We start from the raw sequence: 18,781 nt of genomic DNA on the forward strand, positions 1-18,781 counted from the left end.
ATTGCAATATGCACTACATACAAAGTAAGATGAGTAAATCTACACTCTTAAACATGTCTATATACATTCAAATACACTTCGTATTGAAATATCTAAAAAGACTTATATTTAAAAACGAAGGAAGTATATGCTTTTCTGAGTTTTCGTAGGGTTTGTGTCCTGCTCAGGAAGATGAGGCGGTGACGGCTCTCTGAAGATGGAACAAGGTTCTTCGTTCTCCCCGCCTAGTCCTCGTCCCGGTTTGTATGGCGGACGTGTGGAGATTTGTATGGCGGATCTCACAGGATTCGGTCGGCGTTTGTCTTTGATGAATCCACGTGGATCCGGTCTTTGTTCGTATGTGTTTGTGTAGTCGTCGTTAGGTGACCTACGGATTTGGACATATTTTATTATTTCTGGTACTCGTTGTACTATCATGATTGTTGAAGAATAGATTGAAAGCTTTCCCACACACAAAAAAATACGCATGATACATCTAAAAATACGTATTGTAAAGTGAAATAATTCATCCAAAAATGTATTCACAAAAAGAAAATGCATTTAGAAATTAGATTCAGAAGTATGTCGATAGGTGAACAGCACAGAAAAAACAAACAAAGAATGGTGTGCATGATTTTTAATTTTTGATCAAAATGATCATGTTCTTTTTTGGCGAGAAGACTTCTCATCTATTCATCGATTATCAAGATAGTACAAGGAACATTAGAAATAAGATTTACATCCAGATTCATAGACAACCTAATGACGACTACAAACACTAAAACAAGCCGAAGACGCTAAAACATCTCTTAAAAATGAACAAGAGCTTTATTACTCAATTGTGTAAGAACAAACACAGATAAATTCCACGCGACACATTCTAACTTTCCCATAAGAAAGTCCCTTGAAGACAGGGGCGGAGCCAAGGGGGACGAGCAGGGGCCTGCCCCCCCCCCCCCCCCCCCCCCCCCCCCCAATGATCGACAATTTTAATAGCAGCGATGAGTAATTACCAACGAGATTAGATCAATATATGTACTCGGCCTCCCCTATACTCGAATCCTACCTCCGCCACTGCTTGAAGATCCAATGGTAAACATGCATGCGTCTTTTGGGTCACATATGTATGGGTTCACACTTCATAAACAGGTACAAAAACTTTGAAAATTTTCAAAGTTTTGGAAGTCAGGTCCAACCAAGTTCAACGAAATTTCCTTTCCAAACAGGTCCAAAAAGAAGGATAAAAGAACGGCGAGACCCGCTGACCGGTTGGTCCCACCGTCCAGGCCCAGCCGAAGTATATAGCTCGCGAGACAGTGGTGGAGGGGGTGGAGTCCGAAACACCAAATAAATCCCCACCTGTCGCCGCGGCCGGCCACCGCGATTCACCGCCGCCGTCCGCCGGAGATCGGACGGCTGCCCCTGCCCCGACGCCGTCCCTCGCGAGCCAGTGCCGCCGCCTCGTCCTCATCGCCGTCGCCGCCTTCCTCTTCTTCCACCCCTAGCTTCTCCAGAGGCGGCCGAGTCGCCGAGTCGCCATGGAGGCCTACAAGGTCTGGGTGCGGAAGAACCGGGACCTCGTCCGCTCCCTCGAGTCCCTCGCCAACGTAACCTCGCACCCCCCCCCCCCCCCCCCCCCCCCCGGCCCCCCCCCCCCCCCCCCCCTACCCCCGAGGAGCTCCTTCTCCTCCTTGTTCCGTTACGCGCGTCGCCTCCCGCGGTCTACGGGAGCTCCCGATCCCTAATCCGCGCGGGCCCCGTCGATTTGGGGTTTCAATCGTGTGATTTGGTGGATTCCTCGGGGCTCCTCGCCTGGGGTTTTGCGCGAATTCTTCTTCGGTAGACCACAGAAGGGGGTTAATTTCCCATTACTATTTTACGAATTTCCATGTTGGTTCTGCTCTGCTGCCATGTACTCCCTTCGTCCCAAAATAAGTGTCTTGACCTTAGTACAACTTATTTTGGGATGGAGGGAGTAATTTGGTTAGGATCATGAATTGCGGTAGCGATTTCTTAGCAGGATAGGTTGTCAATGGAACGAGTAGCTAGAAAGGCGATTTCTGCTTATGTTTGCTTCATTCTAGGAAACAAAAATGCTTATTTTTGCTTGAACGACTTGCAGGGGGTGACATGGATACTTCCTGAGCGCTTCGCTAACTCCGAGATTGCCCCGGAAGCAGGTACTGCTTCAATAGGAGTAACATTTAGTCACGTTTTTTTTTGTCTGAATCTTCTGTCATCGGTTGATATGTTTACTGTCTCTTGGTGTTTGTCCTTCGAGAAGTACCTAGTTGAAGTCTCATGGTGTTATATTTGCAAATGCGAGTGTTGAAATGTCTACTTTGTGTTAATCAGATAAAAAGATTAGGGTGTGCAGATAACAGTTAACGTAGTTAAGTCTGACCGGTGTCCCTTTATTCTTGTTGCATTAAACACGTATGCTGAATTCATGTGTGGATAGATGAAACCATGAGCCGTTTATAGTTCAGGAAAAGAATGTCATCATTATTTGTTTGGGGGGTTGAAATAATCTGTTTGCTGCACTTTGTACACTTTCTAGTTGAAAACTGTTAAATGTAGATACTAGATTAGCTTTTTGAGGTATCCCATTAAATATTATTCATCACTGCCCGCTCTTAATTTTTTTTGCACAATTAATATGCAACTGCCATAGGTGGCAATAGAGCCAAGTGATTAGGCCCAACTTAGAATTCTCCTTCCCTTTTCTGTCAGCACTTGCATGTCACTGTTGGCTATTTTTTTTTAAACTATTGTGCCATACTTGATAGGGTATATTATTAGAAGATACCCATATATATCCAATATTGTTGAATGTAATACACCTATGTTTTTGCTCATAACTCGAGATGACTGTCCTTGGCCGTATAAATCTTCCTATCAGTCAACCTTCTAAGTCGCGTTTGGCATTCAGTGGATTATCATAATCCCGTTTGCCCCACCAGCCTTTTCCTATTTTAGTGTTTGCTTGACCCGCTTTTTCCTACTTGTGTGGCTAATTTTCTGCAGCAGATTATAATATAAGCACAGCACAGCACAGTTCAACAACCACAAACTGAACCTAAAATGGTCTCATTATTTGTCGCTCATATTATGTAGTGAAACATGTATTTGCATCTGTGTAATGCCGAAGCACATTTTCTTGCCATTACCGAGTCTGGGATACTTACCTTTCAATTTTGTTTCTAATTTGGAAAAAAGGAAATAAATAAGCTTAGTTTGTTAGGTTGATAAAATCATTGCAAAGAAATTTATCCTACGAAGCAAATCATTTTGCTCTTTATATAAACATCTACTCCCTCTGTAAACTAATATAAGATCGTTTAGATCACTAAAGTAGTTATCTAAACGATCTTATATTAGTTTACAGAGGGAGTATATGCTAAGGTAGTAAGATGTATATTCTTGTTGTTCAAGAAGCTGTTTTGCGTGGTAAGAACTTGATTATCTGACATTAAGGTGGCATTGCTTCTTCTGAACAGTATATGCACTTCTGGGCATTGTAAGTTCTGTCAACCAGCATATAATTGAGACACCAACTGATGGTCACTCACTGGCCTCCAAGGAACAATCTATCCCATGGGCTCTTGTTGTATCCATACTCAAGGATGTGGAAGCAGTTGTTGAAGTTGCCGCCCAGCACTTTGTTGGAGATGATCGCAAATGGGGCTTCCTTGCTGTTACAGAAGCAGTGAAGTAAGATGATCGATTATGCATTGTTTTTCCTTGCTTGCATATCTGATATTGCCATGCATTTCTGGCTTTGTCTGGATGACTGATAACTGCTGTGCAACATTTCAGAGCATGTGTCAGGTTAGCCGCTTTCAGGGAGAATGGCTACAGGATGCTCCTACAAGGAGGGGAGGTGGAAAACGAAGAGGAGGATGTTCTTGAAGACAATCAGGGAGTCAAGACTAATGGAGTGCCAGTAATCTATCCGGTCAATGGACATTCCCAAAATGGCCATTGGATCACGTCTGATGGTCCGGATGGAAAACCTGGAATTATATCTAAGAGTCTGGAGGGAAGAGCAGTAGCTGCTTTAAACAGGTTTGGTCAGAATGCAAAGATGTTGTCAGATCCCACTTGGATGAGCAGGCTCCAACCTTCTCCTGTTCCTCCTGGTAACTTGTTTTTACTAAAACACTATTATGGTTCTCCATTGAGACATTTACCTATCATTTTTCTCAAGTGTTGTTAGTTTACTTATCAGATTGTATGTCCTTGTGCTCAGCAGTGATGGAGATTGAGAAGCCAACTTTCGCAACCATTTGGTCTTCTAAAGGTGTTTCTGGGCGCTTATTCATGTTAGGGGAGGCCGTCCACATATTCAGACCACTTGTATACGTCCTCTTGATTAGAAAGTTTGGCATCAAATCTTGGACCCCGTGGTTGGTCTCACTAGCTGTGGAGCTCGCAAGCCTTGGCATTCATTCGCATGCAACAGATCTGAATCATAGAACTGGGAAAGTTCATCAGCTCTCGTCTGCTGAGAGGGATGAGGTGCGATGATTTCAGTTCTTTATTGTGTTATAGTTTGTTGGTTATGTTCTCTGGGTTGCTGACTTGGCTATTCTTCCGTGGTTCAATTCCATCAGTTGAAAAGGCGAAAAATGATGTGGGCACTTTATGTCATGAGAGATCCATTCTTTGCCAGCTACACCAGGTAATGAGCATTACACACTAACACGGTACTGTCTCAGCTCTTGATTTTACCCTTCCTATATGCCCTTGCTTACCCTCGAGTCCTAACAGGCGTCATCTTGAGAAGGCTGAGAAAGCACTTAGTCCGGTGCCGCTTATCGGTTTCATCACAGGTGTGTGAACTTTCCCCATATCTACGATGCATCTCGTTCCCACAAAAACTTGCAGGGGAAGCATTTTGCAATATTCTTGACACGCTCGATTTATTGCAGGTAAACTCGTGGAACTATTGGAGGGAGCTCAGTCGCGGTATACATATACATCAGGGTCGTAGAGGAGGATTGGGATAGATTTGCCTGCTTCTGCTGGAGAGCTTCCTTGCTGATCTGCCATACTGGACTTTTGCTGGTTCCTGGATTTTGCTTTCAGTAGATGAGGATTTGAGCGAAACCCTGTCTTTGCTTTGCCATTTCGTAGCCAGATCTGGCATCGCTGTCTCGAGACCTTGGCTGATACGTTGCAGCCACATAACCTCACCCCTGGTGGCAGCTGGGAATGTAATTATACAGTACATCGGTCTAATGTCATGAATAGGCACGCAGCAATACCATCGTATTTACCAGAAATGAAAATCATAATAAGTTCGTTCCTTGAACTGTGAAGTTTCCGAATGCGACGTGATCTGGCATTTCTCTATCTATGCTATGCTACTATATTGTCAGTCTTTGATCATTGATTTTTATCCCCTCTAGAATACTCATATATTGAGAGAAGTAAAAGGGAAAGACCCCTCGTTTGCTCATTGATCACTACTGGAGATAACTGAATCTTCCTTCTGTTGGTGATGCATCTTGATAATGTGCTGTGTATCTCAACTTGATTTGTGTTCGGATTTAGCATGGATCATCCTTTGGCTGGAGATGTCCATGAAGCATTTCAGAGTCAAGCAACATGAATCATTAAATCTCTCATATTGTCATTGTAACACTTGTCTCAAACTGTTGAATCAGATAAGCAAATATGTACAGACATAATGACAAGATGAAAATGCAGTACTATACTTGCAACATGCATCTATCTCATTCTATTCTATGCACTGTTAATGTACAACATGATCAAGCTTGACAAGCATGAGCAAGATAGTGTTACAAGCGTGCAATAGTTCTGTTCAGGCTCAGCTCAACCCCACCCGCAGAACGAGCATTTTTCGCGTTATTGCGAGATTCACGAACATCAGCTTGTGAGCTTATGTAGGATAGGGACTGCAACCACGATACGAGCACAGGCTTCCGTACAACATCATCGGATTCCGCAACATGGGCGTGCATGTCATCGAGGAGCACATCCTGGCCTTCCTTTGGCAACGAGGTGACAAATTCCGCCAGCTCCTTGAGCAGATAAGAGAATGACTGCAGAAACAGGAGAAAAGAGTGTTGAGGGAATAAAATCTGCAGAGTCTCTACAGGTAGCAGTGCTGCATGCGTAGTAGGAAAATCATGGAATAATGTGATTTGGGCTATAAAACATCAATCTCCAATGGTCCAAGACTCATCTTTATAGCAACCAAGTCAGTGCATGAAAATACTCGACAGGGTTTCAAAGCTAATGATGATTGCAATGTCTCTGCTATTGGGAAAAAAGTTCCTTGTGTCCTCGCGGATTGATCAGCCATATTCTGAATGTCATAAAGGAGATAAGCACCACCAACCCGTATTTCAGAGGAGTTACTGCTCTACACACCATCAGAAAGTAATACCATTGTGATCTTAGCTTACCTGAATATCGGCAAGGAAGATGAGCCGCAGCAACAAGTCCAATATTTTCTTACAGGGCTCTGTGCTTTCTTCCCATGACCTCCATAATGATCTGTCCTGTATCATTGCAGTACTGCAAAGATCTTTAGCTTTCACAACAAGGCTATGGATACAAAAAAGAATGGCAGGGCTCTTTGCAGGAAGGTGCCGAACAAGTGCAGCAACTCCTGACGCTAATCCATCAAATGGAGTTACCCCAGGATAAGCCTATTATATGAGATAAGTAGAGAAATTAGTCAGTCGCCTAGTTAGGAACAAAATATATATGAAAAGGGTTTTGAATGAACTACCTCCAAAGATCTCCTAATATAATCAAAGGCAAGTTGCTCTTTCAAAGCCACTCGATCATCCTGATCAGTATCATTGCCAGATGACAGGAATGATACCATCACCGAGTGTACTGCACGTGTTATTTTTTCATTCGAGTGTTGTATGTATCTAACAAATTGCATTAAGGATGGCAATTTTGTATATCAAAATCAAGATAATCCAATGAGAAAAACAAAGAGAGAATTCCTTATTTGACACTAGATAAAAATGTACCTCCCTATTTGGCCCTGAAAAAAATATCCCTATTTGACGCTCGGACTACCCCCCCTCTCTCAATCCTAACCCCTAGCCTGTATGGCGGCAGCGGCAGATGTCTATTTATTTTTTCCTAATGTGATACTACCGTCAATTATTATGGTTACTAAAGATATTAAGGGCCCGTTTGGGACTGCTCCGCTCTAAAAAACAAGCCAAACGGGGTAACTCCATGATGTCCTGCTCTGAAAAAAACTAGAATCTGGGGATCAACTCCCTATTTTTTGTGAAGCTCATCAGGGGGTGCTTCAAAAACTCTAATTCAAAAGGTCCTCGTGGAGTTGGGGAAAATTAACCACCACTGTCACCAGTAAGTGGATACGCCTTTGTTTTATTTCCCCACGTCACCCAGCCAAATAGACCTTACCCACCAAATTTTCTCATTCTTGAAGCTGGAAGCCAAACAGGATAAACTGCTCTTTGGTGAAGCTGCCACTCCTAGGTGAATTTGCTCCAAAGTGGATTTGTGGAGTGGAGCAGTCCCAAAGAGGCCCTTAAGTGAGAATTGAAAAGAAAGTTTTACCCCAGGAAGAAATTTAGACCGAATGCCAAATAAGGATGATTTTTTTCAGGGCCAAATAGGGAAGCACATTTTTATGATTTTATCTAGTGTTAAATAAGGAATTCTATCAAAAATAAATAGTAAGACAAATAGTAGTGGTGTCTATAAAGGATACAAAAATATGACCGGAGATAATTTATCCCGAATTAGATGAGTTGGAATGAGGTTAATACAAGTAGGCATAACCCGCAGATAAAACAATATGCGTGACGTCTGGACCTCATCCGTGTAACAGATATATCTTGTTCCGGTTAGTAAATCTACAATATACCAAAGTTCCATTTTAATCAACAGTTGCAAGCACATCCAAGCAAACACATGAGAAGTTTTAATCATAATGGCACAAGGAGATTAGGAGAGTGGCATTAAAATAACCTGGTTTGGTTGTCAATTCAGCACATGAAGGCATTGACTCAACGAATAAAGCACTGGCTGCCGCATTATCCTGATTGACAACAACAGCACGCCGGATTGCTTCAGTGTACTCAGGAAGACGCAAACGTCTCAGATGTTCCACACAAGAGAATTCCACCAAGATCCTAACAGCAACCTCTGGCTGGAACCCCCCTGAGGAGTTTGCATCCAACCTGTGTTTCGCAACCTCTGCCGCAAAGCTTACAATCATAAAAAATGCCGCCTCAGCGATCTTATCAATCTCAGCAAGCAAACCATTCCGTTTCGCCTGGTGCAGCAACACTGCTGCACGAAGATGATGATACAACTCTTGCGCATATTCACATACACGAGTTTCCACATAATCTTTAGTCTTCTCATCAGCAAATGAATACTGATTGCACAGAACCCCAGTCACTGGCCCTGCTTCTTTGAAAAGGACACTATCCTGGTGCTGCATGACCTGATTCTTTGCAAGCTCAGCTGAATTTTCATCTGGACTCTTAACTGAGATCCTAAGCAGGCGCGGAAGAGGAAGGAGCTCCTCCAGCAGTGCCATAAGAACACACCGTAACACTGAATCATTAGATGCTACCGGCCCACACTGTGTCAAACCTAATGCAACACACTGAAGAAGGACATGGCGCTGATCATCGTCAGGCCTCCCTTCTACAGCTGCCCTCCGAGCTGCAAAACGAATGGTCCGTTCAGGAGCCTCCTTCAACCTTGGAGCAAAGTCCAACCGATGTCTCACCGAAGCAACCCTCAATGCCCGTAGTCCACCGCAAGCCGCCATCACCGCCGGAAACAGCACATAACCCTCACTCTCACACTTCTCCGGCGAAATTACCTCGAACAGAACCTGAACCTTGCGCATCCTCCTCGACTCGACGAACCCCGACACCAGCCAATCCACCAGCTTAAGCACCCTGACAGCAACACCTACATCCCCGATCCTGCCGCAAATCCTAACCAGGGACACAAGGATCCTCCCAAAGTGCAGCTCATCTGCACATGCCAGGGCATGGCCAATCCCAGCAAGCGCAAGGTGGTCAATACCATCGCTGGTCTCACTGGTCTGCTCCATATTCTCTAGAATGCGACTCACAGCCACAACGGGGTCGTCGCCGCCGTGGTCACTCCCGAGATTCCCCGTGCTGGGGCTCCCTGAGCTGCCATTGCTGGTGGAATTCTTGGAGGTCTTGGCGGTGGCGAGCGCGCCCAGGAGGAGGAGCCGAGGGGCGAGGGGGAGGGAGGCAAAGGGGAGCGAATAGTTGGGGAGGAGACGCGGGCAGGTGGCGAGCAGCGGGGAGACGAGGCGGGGGTGGAGCGGGAGGAGCGGCAGGAGCAGCTCGAGGTGCGCGGAGCTGAGACGGAGCGAGCGGCGGTGGAGGTGGAGGGTCTCGAGGGCGGCGAGGGCGGCCGCGGGGGAGGGAGCGGCGCTGCGGAGGTGCGACCACGCGGAGAGGATGGCGGCGGGGGTGGGAGGCGGGGGCGCCGGCGCGGGGGGCGCGAAGGTGGCGGACTCGAGGAGGTCGGCGAGGGGCGTGCCGGCGGGGGCCGGCGGCGGGAGACTGGCCGGCGGCGACATGGCCGGGGTTCGGATTGGAATCGGAACTGACGCGACGATGACGACGCCGCCGCTCCTCAGACTTGAGAGGACTCCAGAGAAAGGCAACGGAGCGGCTAGCGCCTAGCAGACGGGCGTATTCTGACCAAACAAATGCGCCCGCTTGCATTTCATATCTTCGTGTATAAATTTCGGCCAAATTTTGAACTCCATATCTGGATAATTTTTATTTCGAAATTTTCATATTTGGATTAGAAAATAAAACTTAGCGGTGGCAGATTTTATTGATCATGTTTGGTGCCACAGCTCACAAAACTTGGCTATCTTTAGGTTGCATGGATTTTATTGGATTTGGCACATTCGGGTTATTGGATTTGAAATTACAAAAAAATAAAGACGCCGATAACTGCCACACGTGTGGGCGTTAAGCAATCTGCCCATACGTTCTGTGTGGTGCCTAAGAGGACTAGCCCATACGTTTGTGTGTGTGGGCAAAAGAATTAGCGCCCACGCGCCTCTTTTTTTCGCTCCCGGTCCCTCTTACACGCGTGCGTGTGGGCGAAATAAATAACGCCCACACGCCCGGTACGTTAGGCCTCGTACCTCATGCTCCCGCACGCCCCACGTGACACTTTACCGCGCGCCTCGCAGTTGCCATGGGCCGGACCCTCGTCCATGTTCGTTTAAGTGCAGTTGCCATGTCGCTGAACTACGGTTGCCATGTCGGACAACTACAGTTGCCATGTTTGCTCAACTGCAGTTGCCATCTCAAGTCAAAGTTCCAGATTGCCATTTTTTGGACAACTACAGCTGTTGCCATGTGTGGCCTGGTCTACTGCAGTTGTCATGATTTCAAAATTTTAGAAGTTGCCACCTACTAACACTAGGCAGTTGCCATGTAGCGCTACAAAAAAAGGCATGGCAAAAAACATGTTCGGGTAAAAGAGAGAGTTGTCATGTGCGTGCAGTTGCCATTTAAAAAAGAAAAGAGTTGCCATCTGCTTACGTGCACGCTAGGGCAGTTTGCCATGTACCATGCAAAACATATGGCAACTGACATGTTCGGGTAAAAAAAAGAGTTGCCATCTGCTTGCAATCATACTAGGGCAGTTGCCATGTACACTGCAAAACGCATGGCAACTGGCAGCTTGGGTGTGGGAAAGGAGGCGGGTGTGTGGGCGAGATGGCAAACGCCCACACACCAGCCCTTGCGCGTGATTGAAAAACTGGTGTGTGGGCGAACTGCTAAACGCCCACACACCGGCCCCTCGCGAGTTGTTCTATGTATTGGCGACCTCTCTCACACACCACACACGCGAGTTGTCTTATGTGGCATACAAAATCAGCTAATTCGTGCCAAGATTCGTGCAGAAGTTACTGGACGATGATGGAGACGTGTGGACAAGTTGGCTAACGCCCACACGTGTAGACGTTTACATTTTCGAAAAATAATCCAAAATCCCTGACAGGAAAAAGAATCTATATGATTGGTGATTGATGTAAAAACCCTGGTTGCATGGGTCAATGACTAGGGCGGGGCCCCGCCCCGATCCGTGTTCCTCGTAATGTGGTGCCTATCCAACAATATTCCCCCGTGCCTGCCTTCTTTTCGCTCGTAAAAGTCCAAAAACTAATTTAAAACACCTGGTCCTTCATCCCCTTTCATTACCAGAGATCAAGGAAATAGAAACTGGCCGTTCAACACCTTTCCCTCCCTGCAAATATCGAATTGGGCACCTAAGAGAATCCAAAAACTTCAAAAGTGTAAGTCTCGTAAGTCACTATAGGTGCATTAATCTCGCTTAAAAGAAGTGTAAATCATGTAAGCCACTATAGGTGCATTAAGATAACTTTGGCCGGAAGTTACAAATTTGTCCAAACTTCCAAATGGCTTCGGTGCAATTTTCTCTTTTATAGTTAGTCAACCATGGCCAACACATTTTATGTCTGGTATCTTTAAATTGGAGTTATTTGTTGATGGTGGTGAGTTCAGTCCCCACTCCACCCCAATATTCCTCGCCCATCTAGAACCCACCAGACTCCTTCAATTTGAACAGAAAAAAATAATCATATTCTTGCCATGGTGCTCCCATGCAGTTACATTGATTATCTTATTGCAGTGTTGGACGTGTATTGGTTGTTACAGTCGAATATTAATGAATCATTTTTGTGGTTCCATAGCAACACAGGGATGTTATGCTAGTTATAACAAAACGACTGCTCATGCAATTTTTCCTGTATTTTTGGGATCTTTTTTGCCCTTGCACTCCTGTCAAGTCTGTTTACCTTATTCTATTCATTTGATTCATAGAGATTCTATAGAATAGTTTGATTTTTTGCGACAAGTGTTTTTGGTTTGTTGCCAGATTTTTTTCCTTAGCCGTATAACTTATTTGTTGCATACTCGGCAAAAACTTGCCCCCAAGGTGTAACATTTGCCCGGACTAAATTGTTGAATGAAGCTCAACCAGACATGCTGTGTTTTCACTTTCCAGGCAATGAAAGAGTTCAACTAAATACAGAGGATTAAGTTGTGTGACCAATAATTTGGTAGGACTGATTTGTTGAATGGAGTTCAACCTTGTATGGTTGTCCTGAAGATACTGGGAGAATGAACCGGGCATGGCTCAGCACGAATAGAATGGTAACCTGGTAAATTGTGCTGCAAATATATCATCTATAACTCAAAGTTCATTTACGCTAATGACAAGCTCCCATATTATTGGTTGTACTGTCAGGGAAGCAAATCATGCAGTGGAATCAAGCGTAGAGATTGATGCCCCAGAACTTGGCCGGCTGGTTGGTGCGGTAGTTGCGATCGAGGGCCTTGATCTTCTCCATGTCCTCGATGGAGATGTCGAAGTCGAAGACGGCAAAGTTCTCCACCAGCCTCTCTACCTTGGAGGTCTTGGGGATGACCACCGTGTTCCTCTGGAGGCCCCACCGGAGGACCAGCTGCGCCGGTGTCTTGCCGTATTTCTCAGCCAGGGACTGCAAGCACCGATACAGCAAACTGAGGTTGAGAAACTATCACAAAACCAGGCTTGCGGAGGTGTTCTTTTTCTAAATGCTGGAATGGAATGTGATGTCACATTGTCACGATTTGTGATACTGACCTTGATGACAGGATCGTCGAGGCATGAGACCGAGCCGAACCATTCGGTATTGGCAGTGGAGCCGCCCAGGGGTGTGTGTGCGGTGACAGAGATTCCATGCTTCTGGCAGAACTTCACAAGAGAGTCGCGCTGGAAGTAAGGGTGTGTCTCGATTTGGTTCACCGCGGGCTTTATCTTAGCGTAGGCCAAGCAGTCTCTGGTGAGGAATATGTCGTAGTTGCTGCATGAGTAATTCAAGGGTTAGATTTGAGACATAGAAATTCTCCTCCAGCATGAGAAGTAGCCATGAAATCTCGAATCGTGACGGAAATGCGACACAACATAATGGAACTACGGAGATGCAGGGATTTATTACAGTTCGATTCTGGTTAGTCTGAATAAGCACAGCTCAAGTAGTGAAGTTCAAAATTGGAACTTGGGAGTGCTACAACCAGAGCAGTCTAGATTCTGACACTATTGTAGAGATTGTTAACTTGCAGCTAGTTAGAGATCACACAATGTCATAGAGAGCATGAAGAATTATCATTCTAACGGTAATGCACAAGTTTACAGCTCGAATGGTTCAGGGGATGCAGTTACTATTTGTTACTAAGGGTGATGAGTGCAAGCATAACAAGATTCGCTTTGCAAATTACAAACATTGAAACGCATCCATCCTTGTTCTGTGCACCCGGTGGGTGCCATTCTGCTACTCATTTGGATAGTGCAGTACTGCTAACTCAAGGGTCTTTGCTTGGATAATATGCAAGGTATAACTCAAATGGAAGCTATTTAAATCTTTAAATATGTTAGACTGCATAAATTTGAAAGTGACCTAGAGGCAATAGCATACTGTACAATTGTACAATGGAAGTAAGAAGCCAAGAACAACTAAGCACAAATTTACATAGTATACAATCAACAAAGTCAATTGATAACAATTCAGGTTCAGCAGGACTTGAAAGGATTGCAGAATAAGATCTCACACTCTTTATTTAGAAAGAAAAGATGGAGATAAACTCTGGGCAACAAGGCCAGCAACTATTTGCACAGCAACCAGTAAGCCAATAAATGGAAATATCCAGAAGGACTAAATCATTCTAAATACACAGCAGCCAAGAGATATAGATCAAACAAATTATGTACTAATAAATTAATGGAACAAGCTGAACAGTTGTAATTCTAAGTAAACTGAACTGTGGCCATGACTAGGATAAATGGGGACAACATCAACTAACTGACCCAAGTGACGCATCATAATATCTACACAGGTTAAATGAGTCGAGACCAAATGCCTCAATAATTCAAATAGAGTTATAGACCAAGGAAAGACCACATAACCAATGGTTATATGATGTACTTTACCTAATTCCGATGCTACGAACAAGTCCCATGGAAACAAGATCTTCCATTGCATGCCACGTTGTCTCCAATGTGATAGTGGTATCGATATCAAGCACACCATCATCACCAAGAGCACTGCCAGTTGTGCCAACTCCTGTACACAATTAAAATGAAGATACTCAATTATGTTAGATTGAATGGCATAAAGTGTTCTTTATCCATGTTAGGTAGGATAAAGACAAGGATCATACCAGTATGCTTAGTAGCTACAGGGAAGTGAATAAGGTAGAGATCTAGATAATCCAATCGCAGCTTCTTCAGGCTATCCTTGCAGGCTTCGACCACATGACCGTGATCTGAGTTCCACAACTAGAATCACAACAGACATGGAGCTTTGAGTAACACAATATATGTTGGAGAAAGAAGGTTGCAACATCATTTGAGTGCTTTTCTTATGTTGAGAGTGAAATGGGGTGTAAACAAAAATACTTGGTAGTGCAACCCCATAACAACTGTAAATTAGGAAATGCAATAATTGATGAATTAATCTGAAATTCAAGTGCTCATATTTGAATGTCAGTGTCGACAAACAACTGTTGATTCATTGGTGTGTGAAGCCATAAAAAGATAACCATGGTGGAAAAAAGATTGCTACAAGCCAGCCTTGCTGCTTTCTAAGTCTAGGAGATTAGTTTCACAATCTGCCAAGTTAGTCAAAACAATAGATGGTACTTAAGATTCCAGTACACTATACTCGCAATTCAGTGCATAACTACACAGCCTTTCTCCATCTGAGTCACAAGTGCACCTTCAAGCGTTTTCAGCATTTTTTAACCAGTACTAAATAGGTTTGTCATCAGAAAGACCTGATATACCGACAAGGTGTCGCCTAGCGCTATCTGATGAAGCACATTTTCTCCAATTGCTAGATCAACCATATGATTTCACTATGTCTTTGTTTTGAATGCCACATCCAGCCATACACCATCATAGGCGGGTTTAACCATATATGTCTTGAAATTCTATGTTATCGCATACTTCTCTATACAGAACCTCATCTCATGAGCTCATAGGACACAATTGTTAATAGGCTCAGGTCCTAGCACAAAGGGGTAGTAGGCGTGTCGTATCCAACACAAAGAGAACATCGGTATATTCTTATTCCAATACCCTTTTCTGCAACCAAGCATCGAAAAATAATTGATTAATAGTAACCTTGGTTGTGATGAAAAGATCCTCTCTCTTGACAAGCCCAGTTTCGAACGCCTCTGCGAGCGCATCGCCAACTTCAGCCTCGTTTTTGTAGTCAGCTGCAGCACCAGACAGCAATCCCAGACGGTTAGCACATCATCGCAGGCGAAATCTCCCGAAAAACAAACACTGTAAATTAAGATCTAGTACTACTACTGAATAAAAGTAATGCAAAACTTCTTCAGCACTTGCAAATCTACTGCTTGAAGCCATCACGAACTCTGACACTTGGTTTTACCAATGTGGGATTCCCCAGCCACGCACGCAAGCGTCCTAGATGAGACGGTACGAGATTCATGGGGGTCGGGGATGGATGGCGCAGACAGACGTGAAGAGGGGGGGAGGGAGGGCGTACCGGCGCAGTCGAAGTGGCGGTAGCCGGCGCGGAGGGCGGAGTGGATGAGGCCGCGGACGGCGCCGGAGTCCATCCGCCAGACGCCGAGCCCCACGGCCGGCATCTCGTGGCCGCTGCTCAGCTTTGTCGCCGTCGCCGCCATCCCTCGCCGGTAGGTCGCCGGGGCTCGTCGGAGTCGGGGATGAGATAAGAAGAAGAGCGACGAGGAGGAGGAAACGCAGTACTACACTACAGTCGACTCAGCACCCCCTTCCCCTACTGCGGCATCTCCAGTCTAGGGGGGGAAGAAAGATTCCGTTGGACTCTGGCGAGTGAAGTGGTGGTGGAAAGATGAACACGTGGGTTTTACGGAGCAGTTTGTCTAATTCACGTGCTCGATGATACTCCGAATTGCTAATAAGAGCATCTCTCCCGCAGATCCGCCTTCCACTAAAATAACAGCCGTTTGTACGGCAAGATAATAACCCATATTGCGCAGAATTACGCATGATTTGTGCTTTTGACATTGCTTCTTTGGATTTGATTGCCGGGTTCTCTCAATCATATCAATGTATTGCAGAGATTACATGTTTTTTACTCGGCTTGCTAGTGGAGAATCTCCGGCTTGCAACTGCATCATCAATAGACATGACTATACCATGGGTTGTTATCTTGTCTTCAGTATTTATCCTTTATAATCAACATTTGCGGAGACCATCAGTCAGCCAAAAAGCAAGAAGCACATTTTCTTTTTGCCAAAGCAAAAGAAGCATGCCACAAGGATATTGAGAGGGCATTTGGTGCGTTGCAAGCTCAGCGTGCCATTCGAGGTCCTGATAAAAAATCTCTCTCAAATATCATGGCTGCATGTGTAATTCTGCACAACATGATTATCGAGGATAAGAGGGATTTAAACTTTCCTATGCCAATGTTGGTAGCCATGTCAAGCCTAACAAAAACCAATATCAGATCAATGTATTTCTTTAGACCTACCGACAGATTGAGGATAATGCCACCCACGCCCCAGCTTTGTGATGATCCCATTGAGCACCAGTGGCAACTGTACGGGAGATAAACTTCCATTTTATTTATGTGTGATTTGAACCATTCTATCCATTCCAGACCATTTGTATTGTTTTAATTATTCGGATTTGGACATTTGTTGTAATTGAGATTATTATTGTATTATGCGATGCTAAAACATTAATAGGTTTGATTTATATTGTTGTTGATTAAGATTATATTATGCAAAAACATGAATTTGCCTAAAACCCCAAAACTGTTTTTGCGGTACCGCTAGGGCTCTAGTGAGGCAAATCTCGTAAACCGGTTGCAGCTGCATCCGCCATACTACTTCGTCGCCTCGTAGCTTGGTCCGCAACAGCAGCCCGCCCTACCGTTACCGCTAGGGCTCTAGTGGGACAAATCTCGTACACCCATTGTAGTTGCATCCGCCATACTACTTCGTCGCCTCGTAGCTTGGTCCGCAACAGCAACCTGCCCTACCGTTAACGCTAGGGCTCTAGTGGGACAAATCTCGTAAACCCGTTGCAGCTGCATCCGCCATACTACTTCGCCGCCTTGTAGCTTGGTCCGCAACAGCAGCCCGCCCTACCGTTACCGCTAGGGCTCTAGTGGGACAAATCTCGTAAACCCGTTGCAGCTGCATCCGCCATACTACTTCGCCGCCTCGTAGCTTGGTCCGCAACAGCAGCCCGCCCTACCGTTACCGCTAGGGCTCTAGTGGGACAAATCTCGTAAACCCGTTGCAGCTGCATCCGCCATACTACTTTGCCGCCTCGTAGCTTGGTCCGCAACAGCAGCCTACCCTACTGTTACCGCTAGGGCTCTAGTGGGACAAATCTCGTAAACCCGTTGCAGCTGCATCCGCCATACTACTTCGCCGCCTCGTAGCTTGGTCCGCAACAGCAGCCCGCCCTACCGTTACCGCTAGGGCTCTAGTGGGACAAATCTCGTAAACCCGTTGCAGCTGCATCCGCCATACTACTTTGCCGCCTCGTAGCTTGGTCTGCAACAGCAGCCTGCCCCACCGTTACCGCTAGGGCTCTAGTGGGACAAATCTCGTAAACCCGTTGCAGCTGCATCCGCCATACTACTTTGCTCCCTCGTAGCTTGGTCCGCAACAGCAGCCCGCCCTACCGTTACCGCTAGGGCTCTAGTGGGACAAATCTCGTAAACCCGTTGCAGCTTCATCCGCCATACTACTTCGCCGCCTCGTAGCTTGGTCCGTAACAGTAGCCCGCCCTACCGTTACCGCTAGGGCTCTAGTGGTACAAATCTCGTAAACCCGTTGCAGCTGCATCCGCCATACTACTTCGCCCCCTCGTAGCTTGGTCCGCAACAGCAGCCCGCCCTACCGTTACCGCTAGGGCTCTAGTGGGACAAATCTCGTAAACCCGTTGCAGTTGCATCCGCCATACTACTTCGTCGCCTCGTAGCTTGGTCCGCAACAGCAGCCCGCCCTACCGTTACCTTTAGCCATCAAGTGTCATACAATGTCAACCTCAACACTATGTTTATCGCAGTTGTCGACGCTTGTCCGTTCACGGATGCCGGCTACCATACCCGGTAGTGCCTATTCTTTGTTTGCCGGAATGTGTCAACCAGGTGCTGATGAGGAGGACGTAATGATGAACATGATGCAAGGCGACGTCAGCCACCATAAAGAAGGGCAAGTGGATGACTCCCAGTTGGAGCCGAAGGACACCCACCAGACACACACCCAGATGTCGGACACCCAGCAGACAGAATCCTAGACGACGCAGACCCAACAACCAAACAATGACCAGTTGGACGGTGATCCTAAGGACATGCAGGCGCCAGCTGCGGACTAAAATAAGAAAATAGGAGAACATTTCGACTTGAAGAGGATGAATTGTTGGCTGATACTTGGTTGGCCACAAGCAGTGATCCGCTTCATGGCACTGAGCAATGGGGCACTACCTTTTGAACAAATGTGCATGTTTGGTTCCATGGACACAAGCACTATGATCCATACCGCAAGGAAGTGGCCCGTGAGCGTAACCCAAAATCGCTCACTACAACATTCGTAAGTAGTAGATATAGTTTGGCATGGTGTCATGTCATGTTTACACATCACTGGCTTTTTCTTATGTTCCTTATGAATCTTGTTGATTTTTCAACAAAGGAAATAGAACCAACCTCAATATG

The 18,781-nt window shown here is 45.6% G+C and overlaps 3 protein-coding genes across 4 annotated transcripts; 1 reads left to right on the top strand and 2 right to left on the bottom strand.

Moving 5' to 3' along the window:
• The first annotated feature begins 1,297 nt into the window (after window positions 1-1,297).
• Window positions 1,298-5,296, top strand: LOC125515543 (peroxisome biogenesis protein 16). Of its 2 annotated transcripts, none has more exons than XM_048681038.1 (8): window positions 1,298-1,586; window positions 2,102-2,159; window positions 3,480-3,693; window positions 3,799-4,121; window positions 4,232-4,500; window positions 4,596-4,663; window positions 4,753-4,814; window positions 4,914-5,296. In XM_048681038.1, the coding sequence occupies exons 1-8, from the start codon at window positions 1,518-1,520 to the stop codon at window positions 4,973-4,975; spliced, it is 1,125 nt and encodes a 374-aa protein (XP_048536995.1). In that variant the 5' UTR covers window positions 1,298-1,517; the 3' UTR covers window positions 4,976-5,296. The 2 variants fall into 2 exon arrangements, with proteins under 2 accessions (XP_048536995.1, XP_048536996.1); XM_048681039.1 differs by having other exon boundaries at window positions 4,235-4,500.
• A 297-nt stretch (window positions 5,297-5,593) lies between these two features.
• On the bottom strand, window positions 5,594-9,704 carry LOC125515542. Its single transcript, XM_048681037.1, has 5 exons — window positions 7,978-9,704; window positions 7,718-7,862; window positions 6,746-6,893; window positions 6,417-6,662; window positions 5,594-6,050 (listed from the first exon to the last, which is right to left on the bottom strand). Exons 1-5 carry the CDS (start codon window positions 9,584-9,586, stop codon window positions 5,787-5,789), a joined length of 2,412 nt encoding a protein of 803 aa, XP_048536994.1. The 5' UTR covers window positions 9,587-9,704; the 3' UTR covers window positions 5,594-5,786.
• Window positions 9,705-12,022: 2,318 nt separating this feature from the next.
• Window positions 12,023-15,913, bottom strand: LOC125517622 (NADP-dependent D-sorbitol-6-phosphate dehydrogenase-like). The gene is made up of 6 exons (XM_048682831.1): window positions 15,611-15,913; window positions 15,220-15,314; window positions 14,256-14,373; window positions 14,026-14,158; window positions 12,682-12,901; window positions 12,023-12,556 (listed from the first exon to the last, which is right to left on the bottom strand). Exons 1-6 carry the CDS (start codon window positions 15,750-15,752, stop codon window positions 12,326-12,328), a joined length of 939 nt encoding a protein of 312 aa, XP_048538788.1. The 5' UTR covers window positions 15,753-15,913; the 3' UTR covers window positions 12,023-12,325.
• Between the last annotated feature and the right edge of the window lie 2,868 nt (window positions 15,914-18,781).

This window comes from Triticum urartu, chromosome 6 (genome assembly GCF_003073215.2).
Source record: "Triticum urartu cultivar G1812 chromosome 6, Tu2.1, whole genome shotgun sequence".
In the NCBI taxonomy this organism is placed as follows: domain Eukaryota; kingdom Viridiplantae; phylum Streptophyta; class Magnoliopsida; order Poales; family Poaceae; genus Triticum; species Triticum urartu.

Excerpts from the sequence above, each read along its gene's own strand:
- LOC125515543 (XM_048681038.1), top strand. The coding sequence starts at position 1,518 with ATGGAGGCCTACAAGGTCTGGGTGCGGAAGAACCGGGACCTCGTCCGC. Across the intron at positions 2,160-3,479 it reads CGAGATTGCCCCGGAAGCAG|TATATGCACTTCTGGGCATT; the intron begins GTACTGCTTCAA and ends TCTTCTGAACAG. Across the intron at positions 3,694-3,798 it reads GCTGTTACAGAAGCAGTGAA|AGCATGTGTCAGGTTAGCCG; the intron begins GTAAGATGATCG and ends GCAACATTTCAG.
- LOC125515542 (XM_048681037.1), bottom strand. The coding sequence starts at position 9,586 with ATGTCGCCGCCGGCCAGTCTCCCGCCGCCGGCCCCCGCCGGCACGCCC. Across the intron at positions 7,863-7,977 it reads TGAATTGACAACCAAACCAG|ATTTACTAACCGGAACAAGA; the intron begins GTTATTTTAATG and ends GGTATATTGTAG. Across the intron at positions 6,051-6,416 it reads TCTTCCTTGCCGATATTCAG|TCATTCTCTTATCTGCTCAA; the intron begins GTAAGCTAAGAT and ends CTGTTTCTGCAG.
- LOC125517622 (XM_048682831.1), bottom strand. The coding sequence starts at position 15,752 with ATGGCGGCGACGGCGACAAAGCTGAGCAGCGGCCACGAGATGCCGGCC. Across the intron at positions 15,315-15,610 it reads CCGCCACTTCGACTGCGCCG|CTGACTACAAAAACGAGGCT; the intron begins GTACGCCCTCCC and ends CTGGTGCTGCAG. Across the intron at positions 12,902-14,025 it reads GTTCGTAGCATCGGAATTAG|CAACTACGACATATTCCTCA; the intron begins GTAAAGTACATC and ends TTACTCATGCAG.